This window comes from Triticum urartu, chromosome 6 (assembly GCF_003073215.2).
Source record: "Triticum urartu cultivar G1812 chromosome 6, Tu2.1, whole genome shotgun sequence".
Classification (NCBI taxonomy): domain Eukaryota; kingdom Viridiplantae; phylum Streptophyta; class Magnoliopsida; order Poales; family Poaceae; genus Triticum; species Triticum urartu.
The window spans coordinates 87,085,163-87,096,751 of NC_053027.1; the positions used below are offsets into that span (position 1 = coordinate 87,085,163).

At 45.9% G+C, this 11,589-nt stretch overlaps 2 protein-coding genes across 5 annotated transcripts; one reads left to right on the forward strand and one right to left on the reverse strand.

Annotated features, from left to right (window-relative positions):
* Window positions 1–195: 195 nt before the first annotated feature.
* Window positions 196–9,531, forward strand: LOC125515262 (FBD-associated F-box protein At4g10400-like). 4 transcript variants are annotated; one of them, XM_048680701.1, is made up of 9 exons: window positions 196–1,123; window positions 1,202–1,333; window positions 1,458–1,824; window positions 3,613–4,548; window positions 4,635–4,749; window positions 7,404–7,538; window positions 7,663–7,945; window positions 8,045–8,740; window positions 9,225–9,531. In XM_048680701.1, exons 1-3 carry the CDS (start codon window positions 245–247, stop codon window positions 1,821–1,823), a joined length of 1,377 nt encoding a protein of 458 aa, XP_048536658.1. In that variant the 5' UTR covers window positions 196–244; the 3' UTR covers window position 1,824; window positions 3,613–4,548; window positions 4,635–4,749; window positions 7,404–7,538; window positions 7,663–7,945; window positions 8,045–8,740; window positions 9,225–9,531. The 4 variants fall into 4 exon arrangements, with proteins under 4 accessions (XP_048536658.1, XP_048536657.1, XP_048536659.1 ...); XM_048680700.1 differs by having other exon boundaries at window positions 7,663–8,740; XM_048680702.1 differs by having other exon boundaries at window positions 7,404–7,504; window positions 7,663–8,740.
* A 1,122-nt stretch (window positions 9,532–10,653) lies between these two features.
* On the reverse strand, window positions 10,654–11,353 carry LOC125516082 (histone H2A-like). The gene has a single exon (XM_048681568.1). The coding sequence runs from the start codon at window positions 11,264–11,266 to the stop codon at window positions 10,799–10,801; it is 468 nt and encodes a 155-aa protein (XP_048537525.1). The 5' UTR covers window positions 11,267–11,353; the 3' UTR covers window positions 10,654–10,798.
* Between the last annotated feature and the right edge of the window lie 236 nt (window positions 11,354–11,589).

Below are 11,589 nucleotides of genomic sequence, written 5' to 3' on the forward strand. Positions count from 1 at the left end.
CCGATTAGTTGAGGGACCGTGCCTGGGCTGCTAGGCACAGCACGATTAGCATGTACCGGGCCGGCCCATTTGGCCAGCCCTGCGTGGGTATGCTTCAGGAGTAAAGCCCTCAATTGCCTACAAAAAACGAGTAAAGCCCTCAAAGAAAAACAAGACAAAAAGCCCACAAACCCACGGGCCCGACTCCCGATTTCCTCGTCCCCCATTCCACCGACCAAACCCTCCGTCTCACCGGCCGCCGGCCATGGAGAAGCCGACGGCACTCGCCGCCAATAACCGCGAACCCGGCGGAGCCGCCGGAGGCATTCCACGGAAGCGGGGTCAGAGTGACAACTGCTACGGCGATATCATCAGCGGTCTCCCCGACGCCATCCTGGGCACCATCATCTCCCTCCTCCCCACCAAGGAGGGCGCCCGCACGCAGGCCATCTCTCGCCGCTGGCGCCACCTCTGGCGCTCCGCCCCCCTGAACCTCGAGGTCGCCCCCAGCCTCTGCGCCAACCTCAGTGAGCTCGCCTCCTTCCTCTCCAAAATCCTCTCCGAGCACCCCGGCCCCGCACGCCGCTTCCGCTGCCCCTCCATCCACCTCGGCGACAGCTACGCACAGGTCGACGGCTGGCTCGGCTCCCAAGCCCTCACCAACCTCCAGGAGCTCGACATCAGCTTCGTGCGCCCGTCGCCGCGGCCCGAGACGGATCACGCGCTGGCGTCGTCTCTGTACCGCCTGGCATCCACCCTCGTCGTGGCCAAAATCGGCGGTTGCAATTTCTCCAAAGAGGTCGTGCCACTGTCGAATTTCCCCTACCTGAAGGACCTCACACTACACTACGTCTCCTTGTCGGAGGAGTTCCTACACGGCATGCTCTCTAGCTGCAAGGCCTTGGAGAACCTGCTGCTCTGGAACATCTTTATCGCCGGCCACCTCCGCATCAGCTCACCGACTCTTCGGCGCGTTGGCTTCTCCGTTTGTGCTGGTCACAAGGAGCTTGTCATTGAGGATGTGCCTCGCCTTGAAAGGTTGCTGCTACCTTCTCGAGGCAGAGGCGGTGGGACTATTCAGTTCATCCGGGCACCTAAACTGGAGATGTTAGGCCCTTTGTCAGCTGGTGTCGCAGTATTTCAGGTAGAAGCAGCAGATTCTCAAATCTTGCATTGCACATTCCTTTGCAGAATACATTTTTACGCTCGGTGTTTTCTCTAGGGAACGATGCCGATCAGCTTGACAAACTTGATGCACACTGTGAAGGCTTTAGCTCTCACTTCTGGCCCTCAACTGAATGTTGTTCTTGACATCCTCAAGTGCTTCCCCTACTTGGAAAGGCTCTACGCTGTTGTGAGTATTCATCTTCGCTATTCTCAACATGGATATTTGATTTGCGTGTAATCTAGTTGATTGGCATGTAATCTAGTCTAGTTACCACCAGCTTTGACATATGCAATCTTCTTTCTGTTTCTAGCTGCAGAAAAATTCAAAGATGGATGTGAAAGACGTGTCTCTATATGGCCCACTAGATTCAGTCGAATGTCTCGGGACCCATCTCAAAGAAATGGTGATACTGAATTACGAAGGCCGTGAGCAAGATGTTGGCTTTGCCAAGTTCTTTGTTTTGAATGCAGTGGTCCTAAAGAAAATCAAATTTGGAGTCCCTAAGAACAACAACAGTGACTGGGTGGCTATTCAACTGGATTTGCTGCAAGTGGAGAATAGGGCTTCTCAAGACGCTCAATTTGATTTCAAATGTGGTTTGGATGATGTCATTAACTACCCGTGTATCCATGACTTGTCATTGACCGATCCTTTTGACTGCTTGTTTTCTGAATGAGGTGATTCTCTTTGAGAAGAAGCATATCCATGATTTTTTTGTGGCCAATTCCTTGGACTGCTCGTTTTGTAGATGGAGTTAAAGCCTGAAGATCATAGTCTTTTCCTCACTTTGTAGACAAGATTAATGCTTGAAGATTGTCTTGATTTTTTGTGAGAGAAGTGCATATTACACCCCTCAACTCTAACCCTAGTTTAATATACATCCCCCAACTCCAATACCGTCTACTTTACAGCCCCCAACTCTCAAAACCGGCCAGAACTCAACCCTCGCCTCCCCGTTGACCGGTTTTGACCCAGTTGATTTTTTACCTATTGACTCGCTGAACAGTAACTAAAAAAATTCAGAAAATAATTTTGTTTTTTCAATGGTGAACAGTAAATTGAAAAAAAGTTGGAAATAAAATTCAACAAACAGTTTTGATTTTTTAACGGGTGATTAGTAAATTCAAGAAAATACTAAATTTTTGAAAAAAATCTGAATTATTTTTGCATGGACGATTTTCAGTGCGTGATGTCCGCGCCAATTTTCAACTTGTTTGGACACTTGAGTTTATTTTTATTTAAAACTTTTCTGAATTTACTGTTCACCCGGTTAGAAGAATGATTTTTAAAAAAAATATTCCTTTTGAATTTACTGTTCACCTAGTCAACTAGGTCAAAACCGGTCAACAGGGAGGGGAGGGTTGAATTTCAGCTGGTTTTGAGAGTTGGGGGGTGTAAACTAGACGGTATTGAAGTTGGGGGGTGTATATTAGACTAGGGCTAGAATTGAGGGGTGTAATATGCACTTCTCTCATTTTTTGTCCAAAACCTAAACTTATTATGACTGCTCTATTTGCATTCTAAACTCTGAAATTTCTCTGTAATTTCCGACAGGGTATGCCATACAAAAATAATTTACTGCCAAAAGTTGCAACATGATCAGGCTACACAATTCTTTTCTTATTTTATCTTCCTACTTAGGCATGGCTTGTTCGTTACTACTCCCTCTGTAAACAAATATAAGATATGTATAAGCTAGTGACCTAAAACGTCTTATATTTGTTTACAGCGGGAGTACTATTTATTAGGCTATTACCTATTAGTCAGGTACTATTTATTAGGCTATTACCTATTAGTCAGCTTTTTTTCATAAGCATGTGTATTGCTCTGTTGAAATTAAAGGGAGAGAAATGGAACAAAATCTTTAGTTTAGTGCATATGCAGTGTCCCTGCTCACTACGGTCAATTTTGGGAGTTGTTTTACATTTCTTGCTGGAAGGTGTTCCTTAGATAAGGGGGGGAATCAGAAGATTTTGCTTTTTCCCAGTTATGAATTTACAAGTCAGTGTCATGTCTGCATGACAGCAACTCTGTTGTGGCAGTTGGTTGCTAACTTGCCATTTACACACCATGTATCGTTTTGCTTACTGCCTCATGTGTTGTTGGTTTGCACTTCGATTGAAATCTAAAATCTATGCACTGACTTCATGAATTAGAGACTCCTTTCACTTCCCATGGCAGCGACATGCATGGTTCTAGATTCAGGATAGGTTATGGAGGGTCAATTTTTACTTGCAATATTATATGGAAGCGGCACCGAAATAAATGTTAGCCGGACCCTGTAGCTGATTGCTTATTGTGTTTGATTTCAATAAGGGCTTCTCTTTTCTCCAGTGTATAGATTTTAGATGTCAATCAAAGTGCATGCATCCCTTTGCTTGTCTATTACTGTAAAACTTCAGATACTTGGCTGACAGCTCTATTGGCATATTTCTTAACCATTTTGTCTTTTTTGGCAATAGCAGAGAACACGTCGAGGACTCAACTGCATATGGAGACATTTACATCAGGATGTCATGTTGAACAAGAGTTCTGCCGTAATACCGATAAGTGGGCCGTTTCCTCCTAGGTGTTTCCCTGAATTCAGTTAGAAAATGCCTTACTACTTACTACCAGATGCATAATGCGGAACATATGCTGCGTGGAAGTGGAACCATATGTAGTGGTTCATAATGCCTTGATACCATTCACCAGATGCATCAGTTGTCACAAACCATGTGAAGTGCTCAGACGATTGTCAGATTTTAAATTTAAAGTTGGACAGAGATCCTGTCTAAACATGTAAGCTCGGTAGCTCGCTCCGCCTGATCTTTCACTCCGTTTTGTTTTGCTTTCAGTTTGTTTCGTTCATGGATGGAATATGTGACATGAATCGTGGCACCAGGAATTTGTGTAGCCAGATATGATCATTTATTTATGTGAGATGTGAGAAAAAGAGAGGTTGAAGTGTGTATCTACATTCTACCGTTGCTATTATATCTGTCCTCTAGGGATATTTTGTAGACAATCCGTCCTCTAGGTTGTACTCCCTCCGTAAAGAAATATAAGAGCGTTTTAGATCACTGCTCGTCGCGGCGGCCGGCATCCGCTCCTGACCTCCCCGTTCCTTTGCCCATCGGCCAGCGTCAGGGCGACGCCGTGAGGGATAAGGGGCGGCGAGCGGTGGTTGGTGTCAAGGAGTGACGAGCGAAGAAGTCAGGAGCGAGATCCGGCGGGGTCACCGGAAGCGGGGACGGAGGGGGGACCGCGACGGCGATCTCGTGAGCCACCTCCCCGATGCCATCCGCATCTGCCTTCCTCCCCGCCAAGGATGGTCCGCTCCACTCTGCTTCTGCGTTGACTTCTCTGGTCGTCCTTCAAGTGAACTAGAACTGGCCCTCGATGAAGCCCAAGTCTTCCAGGTATCAGCAAGTGTATTGAATCTTCCATTTTGGTGTTCCTGCATGAGGATCGTTACTCATTTTTTTATGCCCATTGTTTTATTTAGGGAATGGTCTCAATCATCTTGGCACCATCATCTCAAGACTGTCAAATACGCACCGTCAAGGTTTTGGCTCTCCAGTCTTTTCGCCCTCAAAGAATGCAGTTCTTGATGTCTTGAGGTCCTTCCCTAGTCCCTTGCTTGGAAAAGCTCTATGTCATCGTGACAATTCATCTTTGTTTTTTTTGTGACAAATTCATCTTTGTTTGCTTTCTGTGACATAATGAGTATCTGGTTGACATATAATGTACTCCTACACCGGAATGTAGTCAGCAACAGCCTTATATAGGCACTTAAAGATGGATATGAAAATTGTGCGCCAGTATGACCTGCTAGATCAAACAGAATCCCTCGAGACCCATCTAAGAAATGTGGTATTGAAGAATTACGAAGGTTGTGGGCAGGATGCTCGCTTTTTGAGCTTCTTTATTTTGAATGCAGAAGTGCTAAATGGAATGAAATTCGGAGTCCCTAGAAACTACAACAGCAAACGGTTGGTTTATTAACATGGGCTGCTACAAGTGAGAATAGATCTTGTTGAGCTGCTCAATTCGAAATTAAAAGTAGTTCCATTAATGTTGATGCCTACATGGATATCCACGACTTTTCAAAGACCCATTCCTTCCGCTGATCGTTTTATAGATGAGGTTGATTCTCTTTCAGAATACCATATCCATGGTTTGACAGTGGCGGATCGCTTTGATTGCTCGTTTTACCATAAGACATGGGTTGGTATCTGAAGATTGTATTGTCTTTTGCTTGTTTTATAGATCAGATAGATGCCCAATGATTTTATTTCTTTGTCCAAACCCCAAATTTGTCATAGCTGCTATATATATAAATATAATCTCAGGTCCTTTTGTAAATCCTGATGGGCCATGCTATGCAACACTAGTTTACTGCCAAAAGCTGCAATGTAATCTAATGACTGCTACGTTTTGTGTACGCACAAGTCGACTCTCCCCTTGAAAGCTATGGTCCTCTGGCAGTTGGTTGCTGCATCCAGTATTGATTTGTTTATTGTCGCTTGCGCTTCTCACCTCGATTGGGATGTGAAATATCCACATAGTTTCATCTTTTTTTTTTGCGGGGACACATAGTTTCATGTGGGATAGCTGCTGCTGTAGTGAATTGAATCTATGTAGCGGTTGTGTCTAATAAAAGCCAAAGGTTGCATAGTTCTGATATGGGATAGGTGCGGCTTGAGTTGAATCTCTGTAGCAGTTGTGTCAAGTAAAAACAAAAGATTTTGATTCTTTCTGCCCGGCGAAACTCGCCAGAAACATGCGTTGTTTAGTTAGAATATAAGACTTGGGCTTGATAGAACAATGAAGATATACAGAATGCACACCTTTACAAAAAAAGCATAGGTCACTGAATACACTTTAGGGCTGAATACATGGGAATTTGATCATATGACACACTTAAATTAACCACCGATCAAATGCCCCTCTTTTCTTTGGCAACAGATCATATGTCTTTTTCAATTACATAAATGTTTTTTTAATTTCTAACTGCAACAATGCCACGTGAAATGAAAAATGAATCCTTGTGGCAAACTTGCAATTTCCTAACTTTTTTCCTTTATAGCCCAGCCTTGATTGTCAGGTATTAATGACATAGTATCTATCTCTCCTATGGGCGAGCTATCAAATTGCTTGTAAATGTTATGGCAATGTGACAGAGCCAGCATCCGGCTATTATTAGCCATGCTCTAAATAAACGCGTCCCTCCGCCACCACTGCCCAAACCCTAGATCTCCCCAGTCGCCAGCCATGGAGAAGGCGGCACCGACCGCCGTGGCAAGAAAGCGTGAATCCGATGGGATCGCTGGCAGCAGGCCAAGGAATCGGGCACGCAGTGGCAACTACGATGGCAACTAGGTGGCCGAGGATCCCATCAGCCACCTCCCCGACGCCATCGGTACCATCATCTCCCTTCTCCCCACCAAGGACGGCGCACGCACGCAGGCCCTCTCCCGCCGATGGCGCCACCTTTGGTGCTCCGCGCCCCTCCACCTTCAGGCTAATAGCAGCCTCTGCAGCATACTTCGCTGGCGCCCCACCATCATCAACAGGATCCTCTCCGACCACCCTGGCCCCGCCCGTCGCTTCCACTTCCCATTCATCCAGTTCACACCCGGCGACATAGACAGCCGGCACATTGAGCTCGACGGCTGGTGCCAATCCCGAGCCCTTGACGGACTCCAGGAGCTCAACATCTGCTACGGGAGATGGTCGAGAGAACCGCCTCAGTTTCCTGCTGCCGTCATCTGCGCCCCGCTTTGCACCCACCCTCCTCGTGCAATTTCCCCAGTGAGATCTCACCATCGTTGAGTTTCCCCCTCCTCAAGCAGCTCATCCTACGGTGCGTTTCCATCTCGGAGGATGTATTCGACCAGGTGCTCTCTGGATGCCGTGCCTTGGAGAGCCTTCAGTTGTGGGACATTCTTACTGCGCGTCGCCTCCACATTCGCTCACTAACTCTTAGGAGCATTGGCTTCCGTGCTCGTAGTGCTTGCACGCAAGAACTAGTCATTGAGGATGCTCCCTGCCTCGAAAGATTTGTGTCACTTTATTCTCCGGACATAAGTTTTGAGACTATCCGCGTAATTGGTGCGCCTAAACTGAAAATATTGGGCCTTTTTTCACCATGTGTATCCACACTCCAGATTGCAACTCTAGTCATCAAGGTAGCAGTAGCAACCTTCTTGAATCTTGCATTTGCTGTACCTACATGCATTTCATTATTTTTTATGTTCATTGTTTTCTTTAGGGAGTGTCCCCAGTCAGCTTGGCAAACTCAATATGCACTGTGAAGGTTCTGGCTCTCTACTCTTCTGGCTCTCAGTTGAATGCAGTTCTAAACATCCTCAGGTGCTTTCCCCGCTTGGAAAAGCTCTATTTCACTGTGAGTATTCGCCTTTGATTGCCTTGTCAATGTGAAATTTTATTTTGAGGTAAGTTAGCTGATAGTAACCTAATCTGGTTAGAAATGGCTCTGACATATGGCACCTTTCTCTTCTTTTTTTCAGTTGAAGAAACACCCAAAGATGGATATGAAAAATGTGCGCCTGTGTGACCCACTAGATCCAATCGAATGCCTCGCAATCCATCTAAAAAAATTGGTGTTTGAAAATTACAAAGGCCGTGACCAAGATGCTGACTTTGCCAAATTCTTTATTTTGAACGCAAAAGTGCTGAAGGAAATCAAAATTTCAAGCCCTAAGGGCAACGATATTCAATGGGTGGACGATCAACACAGGCTGCTACAAGTGGAAGATAGAGCTTCTCGAGATGCTGAACCTGAATTTAGAAGTGAGTTTAGCTGTTTGGGTAAAACCAAACAGATTCATGATTTATTGGATAATCCCTTCGACTGCTCGTGTTCTAGAATTAAATGCAATGTTCTTTCAGGTGAAGCATGTCCATGATTCGTCAATGGCCGATCTTTTCAAATCCTTGTCTCATAGACAGGGTTAATGCCCGAATATTGTGTAGTCTTTGCCCCTTCTCTAGAAGGGATATATGCTCGAAAATTGTATTATCTTTTGTCCAGACTCAAATTTATGGCTGCTTGATCTCTGGTTAGAACTTATTTCCTGTTTTTGTCTCACTAAGTTATCTATGTTGAAACTGCAAAATGTATGAATGCAAAAAGGGTTTATCAAAGCCATTACCGCTCATCATGGATGCAAATTTATATACTGATGTAAAATGTATGCTGACTGCAAAACATGCTTGTATTGAAAAATCAATCATCTTTTCACATACAAAAGTTTGTAAGGTTTGAGTGCTGGTTTTCGAACCGCTTCCGTTTTTGCTTTACTGTACTCTTCTCAGTGCAGATGCTCCTATGAACTCTCGAGGTTTTGTTTTTGTTGCATAATTCTCTGTTTGTAGATCAGGTGTTTGGTTGTCATTTTAATCAAAACTTCTGCTGCTATGTTTGGAGGCGAGCCTGCACTGGTCTCATCCGAATGGAATTGTAAGATCGTCTCATGGTGGGAATATTAACAGCCGGGACCTCGTATTCAGAAACAGCAAGGTGGTTCATTTATTGGGTTATGCGCACCTTCTGCCTGTTAAGTTGTTTTCAGAAATTATTACTAGGTAAGAATCAATCTTATTCGCTGTTCTGTGATGGCGGAATGATTTGTCAGTTTCACTGATTATTTGCGATAATTCTAGGTTGGTTACGAATCCCCTTTAGTAGTCTGTGCTTTCTAGAAAATGGAGAAACGATGACTGTCTTTGTAAACACAAAAATTGCTTCATGTAGTATGGCCATATAGTGTTGATGTGTAATTGGTATCATCAGAAATTCATTATCACTGCCATGCTATTAATGTATTTTTGCAAGATACTCTCTTGGTTCACGGCGAATAGCATTAGCAGCCAACTGCTAGTGGTAGGTTGTGGGTAGAGTAGATGATTCGGTTATCTGGGAAGCTGTTGAACTGTCGAACCACGTGTGTTTATCACCTGAACTTCTGCGAACCATAGTTTCTCCCTGCCCATTTGTTCTGTGCATTCCTCTGATAATTTCTGCCTTGCAACTTACATAATTCTTTGAATGGAAATGCTTTGATCTTAGCCTATGCTGTGCGGATTTCATGGTTATCTGGGAACAGCAAGAAGAGCAGGTGATGTGAAGAGCTACGCGTTTGTATAACTATGCAATGTAATACCAGTTTAACCCTGTATCTGTACCAAGTACCATGTTCATCTTGTTGCCACATTCTGTATTCATAAGCATTATACCATGTTTCATGCATGGATCGAATGTCATGGATATAAGCTATTTGGTGGGTCATTTCTTGTTTCTTAAAAATGGACCTTGTACCATCTGAGCTGTTACCTGAATCTGCAACTGGAATGCAGTGTTCCTTTGACCACTTCTACCGATGGTTTATTAGTGCTGTTAACTGGGTTTAAGAGCTAACTCTCCCGAATCTGGATGAAATTCGCAAGTCTGGATTTCTCTTGTGCTGTGGCACCAGACCAGTAGCTGGCGGATACTTCCATAGTTAAACAGATCATTATGCCCCTTTAGAAGATTCATTGTACAGATTAGTATCATGGAAACAGATGGTGATGATCTACACAATGTATCCACCACTGAGAAGGCATTATATTCTGATTTTGTAGAGAATTTACCTGAGTTTGTCCTCCACGGCCATCTAAGGCGATCTCCGCCCTCGCTTAACTGAAAATGTGACCAAGGAATAGTGCTTCAATGGCCCGGCCCCCGCTCCGACATGTCCGGGTACAGATCAGCTACCCGGCGGTTGCCACGGCAGGCCCTCCGCCACCGTGAGTTTCTTGGAGCGCCTGAATATGGAATTCAAAAGTCTTTGATTATTTTCTTCCTCCATGTATCCAACTATCCATCCGGGACATGAGGACCTGGTAGATGGTTCCAAGATTGCAAAAGGATGTGCTAGATGGGCACGAAACTGAAGCGGGAAATCTCACCGCTAAAAAATAACAGATGATACAGTTTTCAGTTGCCCGCCAAACTCCCAGACCTGAATTTCTGAACGAGCGACAAATCTCCCCGCCAAATCGAAAATTTCGTCCAGTTGCCCGCCAAACTCCCAGAACTGAAATTCAGAGGATACAGTTTTCAGTTGCCCGCCAAACTCTCATAACTGAAATTCAGAGGATACAGTTTTCAGTTGCCCGCCAAACTCCCAGAACTGAAATTCAGAACGAGCGGGGAAATAGAGTTTTCAGTCTCCCCGCCAAATCGAAATTTTCGTCCAATCTTACTGGGCGCGAAACTGGAGCGGGGAAATAGACGCGGATTTTCAATTTTAAGTTTTCGATTAATGATACACGAAATTGGGGCGGGAAACCCCAACACCAAAAATTTTCAGTCACGCGCCAAAGAAGTTGATTCCCACCTACCTTCGCAGTTGCCCGCCCAGGCCCCTGGATGGACGTAATTCAAAGCACATGGGTGATAACAATTCTGAGAAAATCGACAACAAGGGCCAAGGGCAGATGAAACACAGATCGAATAAAATGTATGAAAGCAACTTATTGTTTCACTGAAATCGCAGTCAGAAAATACAACGACAAAGCAAGAACAGTCTACTTCGAACTGAAGTATCCTGAAGCACACCCATCCATACATCCCAGCTACAGCCTAACTAAGCAAGGAATCTACGCCTTCTTGGGGGACTTGGCGGTCTTCTTGGGCGACTTGGGCTCCTTGGGGGACTTCTCGGCCGTCTTCTTGGGGAGCAGCACCGGGTTGATGTTGGGGATCACGCCGCCGTGCGCGATGGTGATGCCGGCGAGCAGCTTGCCGAGCTCCTCGTCGTTCCTGATGGCGAGCAGCAGGTGGCGGGGGATGATGCGGCTCTTCTTGTTGTCCTTGGCGGCGTTGCCGGCGAGCTCCAGCAGCTCGGCGGCGAGGTACTCGAGGACGGCCGCGAGGTAGACGGGGGCGCCGGAGCCGACGCGCTGCGCGTAGCGGCCCTTCTTGAGGAAGCGCCCGATGCGGCTGACGGGGAACTGGAGCCCGGCCTTGACGGACCGCGACACGGACTTCTTCCTGGGGCCTCCGGCCTTGCGACCGGCGGCGCCCTTCTTCCCCTTCCCGGTGGCTACGGTGGCTGAGGCGTCCATGGCGAGCTGGAGAAAGGAATCGGGGAGTGGAGAGATGTGTGTGGGGATTGCTTGGCTGCCGATTGCCGAGTGCGTTGGTGGCCAAGGAGACGAGATTTGCAGAGTATTTATTTCGAGGGGAGGGAGGAGGAGGAAGTGACGGTGGGCCCATGGATCCGCGTGAACGTGCAATGGACGGCTGGATCGGGAGCTGAATGGACGGCTGTGATGCCAACAAAAACAGTTCTGCTGCACGGGATGAAATTGTATTGTTTGCTTGTGTGCATTGAGCCAAACACCATAGAAACGACGGAATCAACAGTTTTCAGTGAGGCAAACTCGAG